This window comes from Lottia gigantea, assembly GCF_000327385.1.
Source record: "Lottia gigantea unplaced genomic scaffold LOTGIsca_90, whole genome shotgun sequence".
Lineage (NCBI taxonomy): Eukaryota > Metazoa > Mollusca > Gastropoda > Lottiidae > Lottia > Lottia gigantea.
The window spans coordinates 493,326-513,715 of NW_008710951.1; the positions used below are offsets into that span (position 1 = coordinate 493,326).

Here is a 20,390-nt window from a genome sequence, read left to right on the forward strand (position 1 = left end):
AAAGCAGTGATTTGATTGGATTGTACACTATCGAGCCCTTGACATAAAGACTGTAAACATTTTGGCTTATGCTTACAGACTTTTGGTTGTCTCTGATTGGTTGTATTCCTTTGCATAAAATCCAATCAAATGGCTGAATTTACAAACTTCTGTGACACAAGAAAGATGACTATTGCCATCAAGGTATAAGATGAAGTTCCTAATATGACATTGAGAAGATTTGGTGATAATTGCAATTGATATTTAATTTAATGCTAACACATAAGACAAAATAAATGCACTAGAATATAGTTTACGTAGAAATTATAGCGATTTGCTGACAAAATACTTTGGTAAAAAAAATAAAATGACAAGGCAGTGAAAGCACAAATTGATCCCATAAATATAGATATTGAGCATGAGCATTAATTTATCTTTAAATGAGATAATTCATCAGTTGTAGAGTAAAATTAATATAGATTCAATAAATGAGATGCAGTTTGGGCTAATGAATATGAGCAACACCATGCAGTGTGCAATGAGAAAACTCTTTTCAGATGAGAAGCATTGACACATTTGAATAGAGTATTATGGATAATTTGAGTTAAATATAAGAGGTAATTATATATGGAAAGTAATATAGATTGAAATAATCCTGACATATTTTCCAAAATAACGTGAAATAACTTATAACAGAAAGCCCAGCAAGACTTTGGCTAATATGAAGGCACATCTAGTACAAAAGAGGTTATATTCAAGTGCTTTAAATCTAACAATGTGAGAAAAGGTTGATTCTAAGGAGTTGGTATTTTAGCTGAAGTATTTGATATTTAACCAATTAGTTTATGTTATATCTGAGTGTTACATTTAAAAAACATTTAATTTTTTTTTATAAAGTTAACACTTAAAACTATCAGTGTATTTGGACTTTCTATAGTACATCAAAAATACCCAAATATTACAAAAATACAACAAGAGGTAGTGTCAAATCCTATACTTTTAAGGCTGGTTAGTCTTGCTTTAGTTTATAATCCTTTAGCGACACAATACTGTTTTAGTTTGTGTTCCACTGATTGATATCAAACATCCTGGAGTTGAACAGAGAAAGGTCCTGAACAGTTAGGTAAATCACTTTGCCAAGTCTAAAATAGACCAAACTTTTCTTCCGTTTTTTTTATTAGTTTTTAGAATTTATATAACCACTCCAGTAAGGGTCTAATGACAGCCCTCTTGAACATTCATCAAATAGACCTTGTGACCTAACTTGATGAAAGCTGCTTTAACCAAATCATATTTCTACCTTCATCAGAGCTGGCACTTTGTGATGCAGTGTTTATTAGGTTAGGTCAAAAGTCACTTTGATCAATGTTCAAGAGGGTTGTCATTAGACCTAACTGGAGTAGCTATATCAAAATAAAAGCTAATAAAAAAATTAGAAGTTTGGTCTTATTTTAATTAGACTGTCACTTTGCCATGTGCAACACAAAGTTGCCAAAAATACATACAGGCTTATTCTACCATAAAATAAGATTGACATTACCTCTGAAGGAATTCTATACAGACTATAAGACTAATGATATCAAATTATTATGTATAAATTATGAACACTGAAGATGGATTGTGCGTTGTTCAATATAAATCCTCAGATACCAATACTTCTCTTGCAACTTTTGTCATTATTTAAAGGGATTGTAAAGAGGTTTTCTAAACTTTGAATGTGCATAAGAGACACTGATAGCATCGATATTCAACATTCAATTAAAACTTATCGTTTAATGACGTCATTATCACAAAATTTAAAAAAAATTTCCAATATTGACATCATAAAAAAGTTTTAGTGAAATTGGAAGAACCATAAACATCGACTGAATCTTGGACTGGTGCAAATTGATACTATCAGTGTTCCTTATATACATTAATAATTAAGGAAACCTCTTTACAATCCCTTTAACCCTTTATATTAGTGTATAGATGACACAAGCCTACTTGCACAAGTTATCAAGTTAATTTCAAGGGTAAGTATCTGAGGATAGAAGATATGAAGCTAATCAAATTCCCTATTAGAAATGAAACAAATTGTTACTAGATTCACAAATGATATTCGAATATAAAAGTAATGAATGGAAATCATTGAATTTTTTTTCTTCTCAACCCTGATACTTTCAAAACAAATCGTTAATTCATAAGTCCAATTCATTCTTAAATTTATCAAAATACTTCAAAGCAAGGATAGAAGAATACTAGTTCAAAGGTTATTAGCGTTGCGCTTGATTGGTGAGTTCTGAACAGGCTCCGTTAGTTTTAATTCGGCCCTCAATCGAATGGAACAGAACCAGATTATGTCAGTCCAGTTTTTTCATTCTATTCCTGTCTCCGCCATTTTGAATTCTTTCTGCATCTACTTTTTTAGGCACACATGGAACGCGTTCTGAACTTGTATCAACTTGTTTTATTGAATGTCTGGTTGTTTCTATGAATCTCGAATGTGCAGAACTCACCAATCAAGCGACCCCCTGTATCCCATAACCCAATTCTACTGCACAACAACTTCCTGTTCAATAAATTCAAGCAAGCTCAAATTAGTTTGCTAGCATTCTTATATCTGGATCAACCCTATATGACAATCAGATATTTAACTTCTCTGGGGAAAAAATAATGAAATAATGAAATGACAATGAAACAATAATGTCAAATTGTGCCAAAAAGGTGTGCAAAATCATATTATTTCATTTGGATATTGAATATTAAATTTTGAAAGTTGAACACGTTGATAAATGCTTTGAGATTCGCCACTCTTTTTTCTGGAATTTCCAATAATTTATGAAGATTTGACACTTTGTTACACTTTCTCTTCTTCTACATCTTCCTCTTCAGTCTTCTTCAATACAATCTCTTTTCATATCTATAAATAGAAACAGAAATTGTAATATTCTTGGAATTAACTTGCCAAAGACGTCTGGTTTGAGTTACAAAGTGTAAACATTTTTATATATCATAATAATCAGTATCTCAAAGATTTTGAAAACATTCTTTAACAAAGTTGCCATCAATAAGCCTCAATGTTGTTGATTGGATACTACAACATACGTTGTATTTCTACCTCTTATAGACACTATTTCTACGCTTATCTTAAGGATGTTAAAGGGACAGGTTGGCCTTTTTTTTACCAATCATACTTTATACTCAGAAACTGGGAGTGTTCATAGCTCAATTTGAGCCTACAAATCCATGTGTGATTTCGTACATTTCTAGTACTTCTGAAGACTATTTACATATATTCAAGACTACAATCAACCCACCGAATATGGCACACCTGTCCCTTTAAGTTAAGAAAAATATCTAAGATCATATTGATAAATCACAATACAATTGAATCTATTTTCAACCACCCTCTATATTTGAATAATCTAAACCCAAACTATGTAATAACTTACGAGTGTAAACTGTGAACACCACCTTCTATTTGAGCAGACGTTGTTCTTCTCTCAAATTTCAACTCTCCTGAATACATCATTGACCTAAAGTTAAAAATATTTCTATTAATAATTTGTGCACATGAAATATAAGTTGGAAAAGGTGTGAAACAAGAAAATTTTCCAATGACTTCACCTCTTTAACTGTTAAGTCCCATCAAAACCCACAGCTAGGCTCCCCAGCATGTTCCTGTAGACTGTTCTTTGACACAAATGTTTCTGTAATCAATTAGTAGGACTCTTGCCCTCTTGGCCATTGGAGGTCAGTCACCTCAGTCTACCCCTGGTCAAAGGAACAGTTGTTTAAATCTTTTGTTTCTTTTGCTAGGAGATTGGAATATCAATGGAGCCAATGGCAGAATAGATAAAAAAAAATTGTAAATAATAGGCACCTACCTTAAAATAGACAAACTTTTAGCACCGATATCTTGACAGCCATGTTTGATTCCAGCTATTAAATACGGTACAAATTTCTGGACGGATCCTTTATCCACAATATTACCTGACACACCCTGTGCTACCTTAATCTTATCACAATCACTGAAAATATACACAAATATAACAATGAAAAAGATTTATATCACTCAATACATTGATGTAAATACACAGCTATATACCGATTAATGAACTCTTAGACAAACTCTTTTATTCAGAGTGTTTTTTATTGCCGTCAATTTATTTGCAGTGGGTGCTCTAAATAACAAAATAATCTACTGGGGTAAAAATGACATAATCCATTTGTCTCCAAGATGTACATCAAGGCATAAAACCATAACACAGACTGGAAACTTCATAAATTTAAGATAGCACGTAGAACAGTAGTTCAATTTTTCTACTTTAGTTATAATCATACCAGGTGTATATTTTTTTTTGTAGGGAGGGGGGTGAGATTAGGGTTGTACATTAACCATGAACTGATCTTCTCATTCAAACAGAGAAAGTGATATGATTTTATTGTTGTCTATGTGTTTTTATTATTCCTCTTTGTCCCAAAGTTTAAATGCTAGAAATTTAATCATTGTATTACCTGAAATATCTACTCTGACTACTTCTATGAGCCTCCATGGCATCTAATGAACCCATACCACGATATTTCTTAAGTCGAACTCCATCAGCGAAGAAATATTCTCCAGGAGCTTCAGACGTACCGGCTAATAATGATCCCATCATCACTGAAAATAGACAACATATAATTAGGACTAATTGTTAATAATTCTGTATATATAACAGAAATCAGTTCAATATCTCTTAGATATATCTCTAGAAATTGATGGGTTCCAAATGATGTCTTAAATTAGCTGAATTTTTTTTAACTAAATCCATGATATGTCCTAAAGAAACTTTCAGGTTATCAAAAACGTTTACTAACCTATTGATGCTCCTAATGACAAAGCCTTCATACAATGTCCAACACAAGATATACCACCATCAGCTATTACTGGAACACCAAATCTACGAGCATACTCTGCCACTTTATATACAGCTGTACCTTGTGGTCGACCTACTGCCATTACTAAGAAAAAGAATATATAAAATCAAATCCTACTGACCTACTTGAGTTTCAATACTAAAACAGGCCATTATCTTAATTTTATGAATCAGGCAAATCTGTAACCAATATTCAAAAAATTGATACCATATAATTGAGAAATTAATGCACACCCCTTCCGATCTCTGTACATTGTCAATTATATTCATTCTGTCCTGACAAAAAATATATCAAGAAGTTGGCATAACACAGACACCATATTCTTGAATGTTCTAAGATTCTGTGTTACTTAGTCCTACACTTTGTACAATATTTCTTCAATGTAGGCTTCTATTATACTCTTGACTTATATCTTTAAATGTCATTTATATATGACTTTTCAAAAAGACTTGAGATCTATGCCTTCTTATTTAGATTTGTCTCTATGCAAACATACAACACATGTAGAAAACTATTATTCACAAAATTGCAATCATAAGAAGGTCTTTTTACCTTCCTGTGTGATACATATCGAACCACTTCCCATACCAACTCTTAATCCATCTACATCAGCATCTATCAGATTCTTAGCTTGGGCAGCTGTTACAACTATTAATAAATACAAGTTATTTCACTCTTTACTTGATTTTATTTTACTCACTGGAAACACTTCCTACATACATGATTTAGAAATACTTTCCAATATGTTGATATTTCAAATGGTGTTTGAGAAATATGCCTTATATCAAAATTTTAAAAATATATTGCAGGTGGCCATATTTATAATGACATTAACTAAGATAAGTCTCACATTCAAATACTTCTTATTTCTGATTAGAAACCCTACAGTGTACAATGAGGAACAGTTTACGAGGAGAGCAATAGTATTCAGCTCTTTACAAATTTTCAAATGTTGGGTTGAGATGAATCTTCATTGAATATAAGACTTACCATTGCCACCAATAATCTGTATACCAGGATACTTCTGTTTCATATATCTTATAGTATTAACTTGATAGATAGAATTACCTTGTGATGAATCCTGTAACAATAAGAGACATGCTATATATAAATATTATAATAACTCAACTCTGATAAAATATTGATTCAATTTTCACAATTCAATGCCTTGACTATGATCACACTACTGAACTACTTTGTAAATGAAATGAAATAAATGGAGTTTTACGTCCTACTTTTCTGCACCATGTGGGCTAATGAAGACGGGCAACGCCATGCAGGGTGCATTGAGGGAAATTTTGCCAGGACAGTGGCATTAGCCTGCTCTTTTTCGATTTCTAACTATCGAGGATCTTTAACGCGCACACCCTGTAACACACAGGGCCTCGGTTTATTGTCCCATTGAATTACTTTGTAATCTCAAGATCTTTTAGAAATTTGCAAAATCTGAAATAAGCATATACACAAATCTTTTGCCACATACTTGTGATGACTTTTTTTTACACAATTATTTGAATTTGTGATGTCTTCCACTTCAGATAACGACATCTTATTTTCGCTATCAAAATCAACGTGAAACTAATATGAAAGTCAAGATTTTATCAGAGTTTTAAATAAAAGTGTTAGTAAACAAACAAATGCAAGAAGAAAACAGTGATGTGAGAGTTAGTGTTAATTATATCTCTACCTACCTTCAGCTGAAAATAGAAATAAATCATCAGTATTGGACAGTTACTTACTGCTTAGATTGCAAAAACACTGAATAAGGCAGAGCATGCTAGCCCTTCTAGATATAAATGACCAGGCATACAACTTTACGTTATTAATTGACTAAGTCAGTATTCAATTGATTTTACAAGATATGTTAATTTGTTTTCTTCATTTGTAAACTAAGTATGTTGTTGGTTATAACACTAGCGTTTTAGTTAATCTACTAGTAAAGTTACCAATGTTAGTAACAGGGAAGGGTATATAAAACACTCTACTACATAATTTTTAAATAACTACATCAGACATAGTGTGACTTTCAATAATTTCGGTGACTAAAAAATTCTTGAGGGACTATTCAAACCTTGAAACCAAATCAGTATTGAACAGTCAATAAGTTAGTTCAGAACAGGTTTTGTCTGTTTCAATTCTGGCTTCAATCAAACAGTACAGAACTGGTTGTCATATTCAAAATTTTCCATTCTGTACCTCTCTCCGCCATTTTGAATTTTGTCTACATTCCCTTTTTGCAGCACAGGTGGAATACATTCTAAACCCTGTTCGAAACAGTTTTATTGAACTTTCAGAAGATTCCATGAATCCTGAATGGACAAAACTCCCTAATTGAGTGCCCTCTAGAATTCTTCTACTTGATAATGCTGCTGTAAAGGGTAGATAACTCTGAATTTTTAACATTATACAGCTCGATGATAACTATAATTAGAATTCTTGCTGCTATCTTAGCAAGTAATTAGAGGTTTAAGAGTCAAACAGGTAAGAAGTAAAGATTATCAAGTCACACTATATCTAACTAGTTAAAGAAGGTAATTACCTACCAAGACTATAAAATCTACACCAGCTTGAACTAGTAAATCTATTCTGTGTTTATCATCTTCATGTGTACTGACTGCTGCTCCTACAACTAACTGTTTTCTGGAAGAGAGCAGAAGATTCTGATATTGATAGAAATATTTGATTGATTTTCATGAAAAATTGAACTAAAAATGTAACAAATTTGAAGCCCTTCTTTTAGTCCACAACATTTTAAACTAGTGCTGATAGTCAAGGATAACTTATTGACACTCCACTATAATTAAAACTTACTTTTCATCTTTGGAAGCGAGAGGGAAATCTCTATTTTTCTTAGTATCTGTACGAGCTATTAAAGCTACCAATTCATCATTTTCATTGACTATTGGTAATTTGCCTATAATAACAATGAGTTCATATAGTGATTGCTTATGATTATTTGATATATAAAAGTATCAAAAAATTTTTCCAATCATCAAGGAAAAGAAGGTGTAGCTTCACCACTTGAAGATTATTGAGTCAAATTTCAAACCATTCATAAAGATGTAAAGAGTATAATACCTTTTTTGCTCTGTTGTAAAATGTGATTGGCTTCCTTTAATGTAACACCAGCTTTAGCTACCACTAAATCTTCATATTTCGTCATTACCTGGAACATACAAAACAATTTCCTTAATAAATATAAAACAATGACTGTTTTTTTTCAGAGGTAAAACTCAATCTCCTTTACAAAGTAAGAGTATTATTATAAGAAATAGAGAGCCAGACATTTCAAGTATTTCATATTAGTATTGGATAATTTGAACCATATAATATATCCACCTCAGAAATTGGTGTTTGATACTGGTCTATATCTAGATAGTCTATATCTCTCTGTGTAACCAAGCCAACCAATTTCTCTCCCATATGTCCCTTCGATGTGATTGGTATTCCGGAGAAACCATAACGTTTTTTAGCTTCTAGTACGTCTGATACTGTGTTACTAGGGGACATAACTACTGGATCTAATATAAAACCCTGTTCATATTTCTGAAATAGAGAGAAAGAGATAATAATCTTAAGCAGTGCTATACACTATACTACATAATAGTGCGGCCAAATGAAGAGTCTTGGTCTTCGGTTTGACTCAAATCTGGAGTAAAATCTCACATGTGCCCGTGCTTCTAGAGTTTGACATTTGTTGCCAATTGTTTCATCGTCTGCAAGATAGAGCATCATCATCCAATCAGATTCATTTTTCTTTTAATTACATGATCCACACGTGATAATCAACATGGTTGAATATGACTGACAGGAGGTTTTTTGTCTCCTTGTGTGCCCGCAGCCGGTAGGAGAAACTCATAACAAGACTCTAGTCGGGCGACAAAAATCCCTGACCAATACCGTTGTGTGTCCGCAGTATTAGTTACATAGAGCACCTTTGCTCATTCAAACATTTTTTAAATTGTTTTTTTTTGCATCATAAGATTGAAGATTAAAGAGATCAAGACTGACCAAATGATTTTTTGCTGTCCCTTTTTGATGATCTACTACCAATGTGTGAAAAAATAACAGGTCTGAGACTGTACGCCTTCAAAGTTCATGTTTAGGATTGCTAGTCTACATAATTTTGTCTCTTGTCTGTAATCTTCGTGTATGGTATGAATATGTTATAATCTGATTCAATACATATGTAATGTGTGTGTTTGTTTCTGTATGTTAATTCCGTATAACATGTTGTGTGGTTCTTGATGCATCAGATATAATGACATGACCTTTCTACCAAGAGGTCAATTTGCCCTTACATATATCATTTCACTTTAAAGAGGATAATAAACATAAACAAGAAATTTTACTGTTAAAGAGGGCTTTCCTTATTTCTTAGTGTCAAATTAAGCAAACTATTTGATTAATTGGTGTTTCTAATGAATTATCATATATTCTTAATCATATAATTATGTTTTTATTGCATATAATTAAGAGTTTTAACCAATCATAAATGTCCATGTTTATGCAATCTGAATAAACAAAAAATCCTTTCTGACCTTTCTTGATCGGTTACTCATTGGAATTCTGCTAATTATGAATTAATTATGGACATGTGAGTCTAACTGGTATTTTTGCAAGTCATTAGAACACCTCTACTTTCTATTCATATAAGTATTAGCATTTTCATTTTCATAAATGAAAATAAGGGAACACATCTTTAACATTAATCGATGACAATATGGAAGGGACAACACATTCAATGATGTAACTTAACAGATCAATTTTGATTCACTTTTTAGATATCAAGAAGGTTACTAAATTTAATAGCCGGTTTCAAACCTTTTTTTACATTAGAAAATAGTGACAGGAATATTGAAAAGCTCTAATTTGACGGTTTCAATGTTTAATATTTATGATATGTTAAACAACCTGAATGAAACCATTCAATTTACAATATCAATGGAGAAATCAAAAGATTTATAAATATAGCAGGAGTTTTCAATAACTGTAATATTAGTAAATATGTTATAATAATACAGTAAGATATTGATGTTCTAGTTCTATATATCAAATCACATGATATTGATCTAGTAAAAATCTATATTATACAATAATAATTCATCATTACATTGTCACAATTATCACTGAAAAAACATTATCACTTAATCAATGATCTCCTAGTGTATTGTCCTACTTATATGCATGTTGCAAGACAACAAAGACATTGGTTCTACACCAACCTGCTTTCTCCCTGTCAGTGATGCAGGTACGATGAAAAAGTGTTTAGTAGGTCGTATGGGATCAGACACTGAGTGTGCTCAAAGTTAAATTTTTTTTAAAAAGGCTAATGCAGCTGTCCTGGCAAAATTTCCCTCATTGTACACTACATGGCATTGCAGTCCCCATAAGTGCACAAAGGTGCAGAAGTAGAACATGAAACTCCAATTCCTTTCATTTCCCCTTCCAAATAGAGATTGATCCTTTTCTCGTTTCCATTTGTCCAAGCTACTATAAGAATATTTTGTAGATTCAGTCACTCCCAGTTATTGATATCTACTATTGATATTCAATTATACCAAAATAACCAGAAAAATGATCAGATTTGAGATAATAAAAAGTACTAATTAATTGATTGGTAATTAGTGGCCATTATAAAATACTCATTTTTTTACTGAGATAATTATAACTTTTCTTTTAATAATACTAGTATGGTTAATAACTTTTTATGTATACCTTATAATCAATTTTCTACCCTCTCCAGCGCTGGCATTTTGTGAAGCAGTGTTTATCAGCTTCGGTGAAAAGGTTTATTGGACGCATCTTTAAGGCTGTCATTAGACTTTAACTTAAGTGGCAATATTAGAAAAAGAGCTAGTAAAAAACAGAAAGTTTGGTCTAATTTTATTAGACTGTATAGTGCTTAAATCTAGTTTCTTCTCACTTACATGAAATGACATGAAGAGAAAACTTTTTCATTCAGATCAGAAAATAAACTATGGCCCTTGTGGTACAGGTTTTACATGCAAATGTCCTTTGATATAGAAAAGTTGACTAATGCAGCCATCCAAGCTAAATTCTCCTCATGGTACAATATAGTTGCTTGTATACATGAGCTAGTCAGGAGAGGAAAAGCAGGCTTTAACTCTCATTTCATATTATCAATTCATTATATATATCATTATCAAATGATGAGATGGAATTGTAATTATGAATATTTTTCTATCATGTTGTATTTATTAATCATTTCTATTCATTAAAGATAGCTTGCCAGGCAAAGAAACATACGCCCACAACCTGCTGTCAGAAATGATAACAAAGTCTTTTGCTACCAAAATCGAACTCGACTGAGATCTCATCAATACAAAATCAAGATCAGATAGAAACTGTAGCCTCTATCATGCCCACAAGCCAAATTTGATGTGTTTTATCAAGCAATTACCATCCAACGGACGGACAGTCAAAAGCAATATACGACCACATTTCCATTGCTGTCTTATATTACAAACATAAAGCTTTATGAAACAGAGGACTCAATGAAAAAGGTCTGAGATATTCATGTCCATTGCTAACTACAAATTAGTGAATACGCATTTTCCATGAAGTAGTAAAGTTAATGATCACAATTCTTCATGGAATTTTATGGGGGAACCCAGTGTTGCCTGTTTTATATGTTCTCAATGTGAATGCATGTGTTCAGACACTACTGACCTGCTGACCCCCATGTACTTAGCAATATATAACAGGCTTTTTATTTATATTTCTTAAGATCGCACATGTACATTAACATCATCGATCCATTACTTTAGTTACCTGATTATCATCTACACTTAGCTCCACAAAATGGAAACTGATGATATTTCTAAATGTCAATCAATAAAAGATAAGATAATGCATCAACATTTCTAGGAATTTCCCTGGGGATAAAATCATGTATTGACATGTCCTATATAGCAGTTTCAATGATAGAATTTCTTTCTTGAAGGGATTGTAAATAGGTTTTCTAATTTTTTAATGTGTATCGGGGACACTGTTAGCATCAATTTGCAACATTGAAATATCTGTGGTTCCTGTAATTCCACTAAAACTAAGTGTTTAATGACTAATTGCGAAGGACCTTATGTGATAAAGCATATTTCAAGATTAGTGACGTCATCAAACACTTAATTTTTGTGAAGGAAAAATCCCATAACAAGATTTCAATGGATCTCTTCTTTTGGCATTTTGTACAGACAACTTGCATTTTAATTCTTCAGTATTACCGGTACCCTATATCTTGAATTAAAGTTTATCAGTAGTTGAAGCAAAAATTTGATGACAGTATCCCTTTAAATGATGAACTACATTTTAATGAAATGAATAACTAAAGGCAAGTAGAACTGAAACATGCATTGTGGTCTTGTCAATCAAAATCTATTGTCTTGAAGTTGAAAGAGCTTAAACACTAGGAGATGTGTAAATGTAGAATAGGTGGCTGCCAGCCGTGATAAAACATGCCCATGGTGGTCATAAAAAATGATATATGATGTGGAAACTGCATTTTTGACAATATGCCAGTCATGACTGATCCACGGTGCAAATTCTCCTCCATGTTTTTGGTCTTTTACAGCATGATAAGCAAGATTTTTAAGTAATCGTTTTTGAAACTAAAATGATTATTACATTTCTTAGGATTGACAGATATTTCAAATCATGACAACTTACCTTGACCTTTCTGACCTCATTAGCTTGGAATTCTGGTGTACAATTATGATGGATAACCCCAACACCACCACATAACTGCAAAGTAACATATGTTTATTAAGGTCAAGGAAGAACAAAATGACTACAAATATTTTACTCAAAACTAGACAGATCAATTTAAATTGACAAAAACACAAGATGTCAGAAATCCAACCTCAGAATCTGGTTTGAAGTAGTTGTAAAATAATGATGCATAAGGGAAAGGGATGGCATTGATTAGGTGCTAGGACAAAGTAATGATTCCATATATAATTCACTCTGTGGAATAAATGCATTTTGAGAATCTTCAGAAAATATTAACTAAACTTACAGCCATGGCAATGGCCATCTGTGATTCTGTGACTGTATCCATTGGTGATGAAACTAATGGTGCTTTCAGAGTTATCTTTCTTGTGAGAGCAGACGTCAAATCCTGAAAAATAATGAGAGCGGAATTTCAGTTATCATACAGTGATAATATAATCACATATCTTGGGGCAACCCAGCTAGGGCAACCTACCCTAATTCCAATACAGATCTAGATGTTTTGTTTAATGCCTTTATGCAGATGACAGCATTTGTCATCCATGATCTAACTAAAGTTTTATACATCTCAGGCTCTAGGTCAATCAGATGCTTTGTTCAATAAAAATTGTTCTTTTCTATATTGAAAAATTCATAGATATTCATTGAATATTATTTGACAGAACACAATTTAAAGAAGAAGCTTGTCAGATCATTGATGATAAGTCTAGTAACCTGAAGAAAAACACAAAACGAAACATCCCGATCAACATCTGACTGCAGTTCACACATTTACATGATGAATGCACATCTGATTCTTTAGCATTTAAGAATTGTGATGTGACCAATGAGGACAGTCATTATATTTTAGTTGCTGGAGAGAGTAACAGAAAACTAACCACAGATAAGGGTGAGACTAGAAATCCAAACTTTGAAGAATTAAAATAAGACTGATCTTGATCTGTAGTATCCTGTCTATAGACCGTACAAATATTACAATCCTCAAATAACTCCATTTTCATATTCTCCACTTCTCACAATTTTACATTTTTCAACTTTTCACTGACATTAAAAAATTCTTCATTGATATCCAGAAATATATATTCACTAAGATTGAATAATAATTCAGTGAAACTGTATCAAAAAATTCCAACTGCTTTCTGTCAGCTAACAACTATTGAGCGGTAATCTGCCCCTAGAGAAGGTATTCACTTATTATTCACTTTATAAGGATTTCTCTTTAAATCTGTCCTCGATGTTTACATTAATCTCATCTTCTATAACAATGATATTATCATGTTATTTTGAAAAGGTCAACAGGTTAACAACAATAGAGTTATGTTCAATGATTGAGCTCTTAACTCTACTAACTATCAGCTAATATGGATTGAAAATAGGAGTTCTCTACAATTTCTGCACATCGGGGAAAGTCTTAGCTTCTTTTTTTCATTTCATAAAGTGGTCAATATTTTGCTGGAATTACAGCAGCCAATGATGCAAGGCAAGTGATGAAAATAGAAGCTGTACTGTAAGTGTTCCTGATATCCATTCAAAAAATTAATCACTCAAACATCGAAATGGATTCAAAAACAGTTGATCTCCTTCAACAAGTTTTATATCACTAGATATATCCTTTTCACTACAAATATTCACAAGTCAATTGAACTTCACTGAAGACATCCTCTTGTAACCTATTATTCACAATAGTATCTGATTTTAAGCCTACTGATATCCTTTGATAATGCAAAATACTGACAAACTTAGGTCCTAGAATCATTAATTAAATCATTTTCACAATGACAAGCTATTACAAAGTTCTTCTTATACCTTGACTCCAATAGTCACCGGTCTTGTATCACAGAATGCAGCGATTTTATTGTATTGTACATTATTAGCAAAAAAAGACAATAAGAGTAGCATACAGAATGTGTGTGATTGGCTGTAGGGCTGGCATACAATCCAATCAAATTGCTGCATTCCATAATACAAGAATAGTGGCTATTGCAGTCAAAGTATAAGAAGAAGTTCGTAATAGAAGTATACACAGAATAATTTCTTTCTTTGCAGTGAGAAGTTCTGTAACTGATATCCATGAACTCTTCTCCATGCTATCACCACAAATGACTGTGATCTTAACTGTGTTAAAACCTTTGTACTTAAGATAAGAATTCCACCAATTTTAGAAAGAGTCCTTGAACCACTTATCTCCCTTCTACAGACTTATATCAAATCAATAGGAATTTTCTATTTTACTGAACAACATTCATTGATTTCAATAACTCTAATTAGCTTTCATTGATGTAAGGATTCTTGTTTCCATTACATTTGCCAGCCATGTATTTGTATTACAATACACGTGTAAATACAATCAAATTAACAACACAGTATTAGAAAACTGAAACATATTTTGACAGAAACTCTCTTTATGTGAAATTTTGTCTACAATATGACTCATAGAGGAAGTTTTTACAGCTTCAAATATCTCATTAGTCTATAAAGTTCACTGATTTTCCAAAATTCAACAGGAACTTTCTTTGACAGTTTAGAACTCATAAATTCTACAACATTATCAACATCCTTACATGCTCTTATCACCAATGATGTCATATTATTGGTGATGACTTCACATGAAGATATTGGAAGTAATGAATACATAAATTTCCTCTTGAATTGGAGGAAAAAATGGTAGAGGGTCTAAAATGGTTTAGCTCAATTTTGCTCTGCTTACTACACAGTCCCTAAAACCCTGGTTCCAAACCTGGGGTGTTTTCACCCACTGGGGGTGTGGGACAAGGGTGTAAGGGGTGTGGCTAACTAGTGTAGGAGAAAATTTATTTTGAGTTGAGAGAGCACCTCACATCATCACATGCTGAAAATGTGGATGAAACAAATTTTTGGGGTGTGAAAGGTTCACATGATTGGTCCAGGGAACTACTGCCCCAAAACTATAAAAATTTCAAATGTGTTCTGCAAATTTTTTCAGAACAGTGTAATACAGTACAAAATAACTGAAAGGTTGAGGGTAGTTAGGTTTCCACAAGATAATTAGACTAGATACTAATATTATTCACTTCAAAACAAAACTATTAAGCATGTAATAATTAACTTGTAAAATTCAAAAAAATAGACAAGAGATTCATGCTATATTGATGAGATTTCTTCCTTGATTGAACATTAACAATATCTATCGATTTTCAGAACCTAAAAAACCTTTTTAAATTTCAATTATGTAAGAAACACTGTTTATCAGTAGGGCAAGTTGACTTTATATCATTCTAGAGACATCAATGGTTTCTTCTAATATAACAAAAATCATGGACCTTAAAGGAATATATTTGTCAATACATTGGCTTTACTAGATGTTGATAGAAGTTCATTTTCAGCCATCTGTATCACTTTTTAAAATCAAAGTCTATCGTTTGATTTTCCTGCAATTCAACAGAAGTGCACAGAAAGAGTATTTTCTCAAACTAGAAATTTCTTTTCCTATTTCTATAGATTTCATTTCTATATATGGCAGTGGCTCAAGAAAAGACGACTTGTCTTTTTAACTTTCAAACATTGATAATTCTGGACACACATAGATTTGAATGCTCAAATTTCCACGGTGTATGATTGGTTAACAAAAATTTCTAATGTTGTGCAGTCTTAGCCTCGAAAGCGAAAGAAAATTAGCCTAGACCTATACAATATCTAGAATTACTCATGGCAATTCTTCTAATTAATAAGAGAATCTTGAGATAATTAATTAGTCTGAAAAGATGCTATTCTGATCATAATAGGATTAATTTACTTCCGACACCAAAATTTAATCAAAATAAAGCCTAGATTGCTTTCTGAACACAAAAACAGAGTAATTACTTCAAAATTTCTATGACTATAATCAAAAAATATTGCCAATGAAATTCAGGAAATCTTTGCTAGAAATTGCAGAAAATCGACTGAATTCAGTGAAACAAGATTAGATGTCATACATAATCCACTATAGTTAATCATTTCCTTTTCTTTTTTAAAAGTTTCAACTTAAAATCCCAGTATGTCACAAACAGCTAAAATCTATTAATGTTGAGGTTCCCTCACAGGATAGCAAGTTGAAGACGAGTGCCTATAAGAATAGTGGTTACAAGTTTCCAAAGCAACTCTCGTGAAACTGATAGCTTTGTAGCTTTGTAACTTTCAAACATAGATAATTATAGATACACTACTAAAAAATTTCTAGGGTAAGTTGTGAACATTATTACTGATTAATTTAGCATAACAATTCATGTTTTTGAGACCGTGATTTACTCCCGGAAATGTGGCATCTGTACTGAAACCTAAAGGATTTAGATAGATAATATCACACATAATAAGCCCAGTTCTTTATGTTTAAATCAAATCAGACTATCACCTTTAATAGGGTTTTAATTCAACATTATCATTCTCATGTGAATTTTAATGTTTTTACTATTTTCAGACCATGTTTAACGTTGTTTGACATGTTATTTGACACAAACACCACTACCAAAATCAACTTCAAGGGCAACTGATAAAAAGTTTAAATCAGGTCTAACAAATTCTCTGTGAGTTCTCTGTTGTCAAACACAATTAGTTGAGTGAATTAAAGGGATTGTAAAGAGGTTTTCTAAAAAATTTATGTGTATCAGGAAAACAACAAATTGCATCATTCGAATTTCCATTCAGAGGCTGTGGCTCTTGTAATTCCACTTAAAGTAAGTGACATCATTACAGCAAAAGCTGCTATTTATAAAGACCTTTATGATAGTGACATAAAAAAACACATAGTTTAAGTCAAATTGTGGGAACCACAGATGTCTGATTGGAATGGTGCAAATCGATATCCTACACACATAAATTATTCAGAAAACCTATTTAAGGGGTAATTCCTCAAATCCTACAGGTCAGATAAGTTTCTACCTATTAACTGAAGGCAATACACTGTATTCCAGATCCAGACCGAGTTTGGCAGAAAAGGTGGCAAATGTAAACAGGTTGAGAGGGCTTGGCACTGTGATAGTTATAAGTAGATCGAGTACAGCAAGAAAAGGTGGTCTGGGTCCAGAGTAGCACAGCAAAATATCAGTGCAGCCCACTTACCAAGGAGAAATGACCTTGGCCCTATGATATGTAATGTTGTAATACAATACATGGTGTTTGCTAAGATTTCATTTGAACGTAACAAAATTAATTCAAACTCATCGCATTGATAATCGTTGGCGACAATTTTATTTCCAGGTTTTTTTTCGCCACTGACTGACTGGAAAGCCAGTGTGGACTTGATGGCTCACATTCTCGCCCAGTGAAAACAGTGCAGTGTATCGATACAGGCCAGCCGGATGAGTCTGGACCGAGTATGGTTCACCTCAAGCATGCCCATTTGTATGCCTTAGGTTGTATTGATCACAGAAGACATAATCAAATCTTAATCTTTTTAATGGACATACTACCTTTCTCAAGAATCATGAAACTTAATTTTAATTTTATGTTCAATGTCATCTAAATAGAATCAAAAATCAATAAATGCCATTTGTAAACAATTATCACATGAACAGTCAATTGCAATACAGAAAATTTGCTTATTGACCTTATTAAATCACTGTAATCTGCTACATTGAATATTTATTTATATACATGTTACCATGGTAACAGATTTGATTAACACACACATTTTACCAATGAAATATTCAAACTTTTTTTTGCACACAGAAATCATCATTCATTGTCATAGTTTTCCTACTAATCAATAATTTTCAATTCTTTTAAAGTAGCACTATCATTCATTTTTTGGTGGTGTTTGGTATGTTACACTTGGAAATGAAAAAAACTTATTAAAGATGAGTTTCCTTATTTCTTAGTGTCAAATTAAGCAAAATATTTGATTAATGGGTGTCTCTTATGGATTATCATGTATTCTTCATCATATCATTATGTTCTTATTGCATATAATTAAGAGTTTTTATAACCAATCAAAAATGTCCATATGTATGTAGTCTGGATAAACAAAAAAAGACTTTTTGACCTTTCTTTATCAGTCACTCATTGGAATGCTGCGGGTGTTTCTCTAATAATTCAGGTAATTATGAATTGATTATGGCCATGTGAGTCTAACTGGTATCTTTGCAAGTCATTAGAACACCTCTACTTTCTGTTCATATAAGTATTAACATTTTCATTTTCATAAATAAAAATAAGAGAATCCATCTTTAAATGTGAATTGAGAGTTGGAAAAATTGGGTTAAGACATTTGATTTAAATTTCCAACTATCTTTGCATTTTCAAAATTTACAAAAATTCTTTTCATGAGTGATTTGGTTGGTTGAAAAAATAACACACTGACACAGGAGTTTTACATCCTACCTGGGCCACCAAGGCTCCCTGGCACAGGATTGAGGTGTTAAAATGAACAATGTACCGGTACTCGATATATACTACAATATGTGATACATGTAATTTTAAATTGATATTAGGGAAAAGTGTGAACTTACCACTTCATCAGCTGAGAAATCTATAAAACCTGGTAGAATCAGAAAATCACTGAAAAATAACCAAATATATCTAAATAGTTTAAAAGATAGCTATGTTACTGATGCATATTAAAAAAAACAATGTGTATACCATATCTTTAATAATAGTCTGCAACACTGGATGCAAGAGATTATTTTTGTTACAAAAAAGGAACATGAGTTTTACAGAATTTACATATCTGCATACAGCAGCAACAAAAGACAGGAGAAGTCTAAGAATCAGTGACTACCTGACTTTCTCGTACTTCTGAAGACTATTTATTCAAGACTCAAACCAACGCACTAAAATGGCGCAGCTGTCCTTTTAATGGGTAATGACGCATTTTGAAAATCAAAATATTAGCCACAAAAAGTGGTGGGGACCAACCACTGCAATCGGTGCCCATGACAGGGTATCAGGATGTGGCTGTCATAAGGTAAATTAATGCTATAAAGCCGCGAACCTTCAATCCTTACAAAACAGGTTTCAACAGGGTCAATCAAATATTTCAAACCCTACACCTCTTAGAAAACACATTCAAGAAACTGCCACACCCCCCACCCTCCAACCCTCTCCTCTTGAGACTGAAAAAAAAACTTCACCACATCATTCATTGAACACGTGGGTTATGAAATACAATTTACACGTGGTGAAGAAAACATTATTTTGTAAATGTTATTAAATTAAATACTCACTTGTAAGTCATACCATTTCCACCACCAAAAAGTTGTGCCCCAGTAAGGCCATCATCGGGTACATAACCTGTACCCCCAGTTATCAAATAATCAGCCATACTAAGGATTAAAACAAATATTTATTTCTAAAAAGTTTCTTAGAAGTTTAATGGCGATATAGGCCAAGTTCAAGGACGTTATTGTTTTGGATATAGCCTTGATCAAAAAGACATTCATTTAAATTACTTTAATCCGAAAATTTCCAAAATATAATTGGTTAACAGAAAAAACACCAGCGAAACCAGAAAACAGAAATGGCAGAACACTGAACCTAGGTTTGCATAAGTTTATATCAAAAGCTCTGTTGTCAGTATTACCGTAGAGTCTATTTAGGCCTATATAGATACTCAGAGTTTGCCTGATTGAAACAAAGTTAGAACCTGACAGAATCTTATGATGTCGTAGGTGCTTGAGGTCAAATTTTTGAATAGTATTTCAACTCAATACATCATGTCATAATCAATAAAATCAATTAGAATTCTTGTGATAAAATAATGTCCACTGTAAGAACAAATAAAAAAAAATATTTGACTCACCTGCAAG

At 32.4% G+C, this 20,390-nt stretch overlaps 1 protein-coding gene across 1 annotated transcript; it reads right to left on the bottom strand.

Annotated features, from left to right (window-relative positions):
* Positions 1 to 3,409: 3,409 nt before the first annotated feature.
* LOTGIDRAFT_134377 (hypothetical protein) lies at positions 3,410 to 19,906 on the bottom strand (the record flags this gene model as incomplete). Its single annotated transcript, XM_009068493.1, has 14 exons — positions 3,410 to 3,497; positions 3,849 to 3,992; positions 4,480 to 4,624; positions 4,822 to 4,965; positions 5,434 to 5,529; positions 5,872 to 5,962; positions 7,425 to 7,521; positions 7,693 to 7,795; positions 7,960 to 8,047; positions 8,221 to 8,427; positions 12,568 to 12,642; positions 12,917 to 13,018; positions 19,095 to 19,143; positions 19,809 to 19,906. 14 exons carry the CDS (start codon positions 19,904 to 19,906, stop codon positions 3,410 to 3,412), a joined length of 1,527 nt encoding a protein of 508 aa, XP_009066741.1.
* Positions 19,907 to 20,390: the final 484 nt, after the last annotated feature.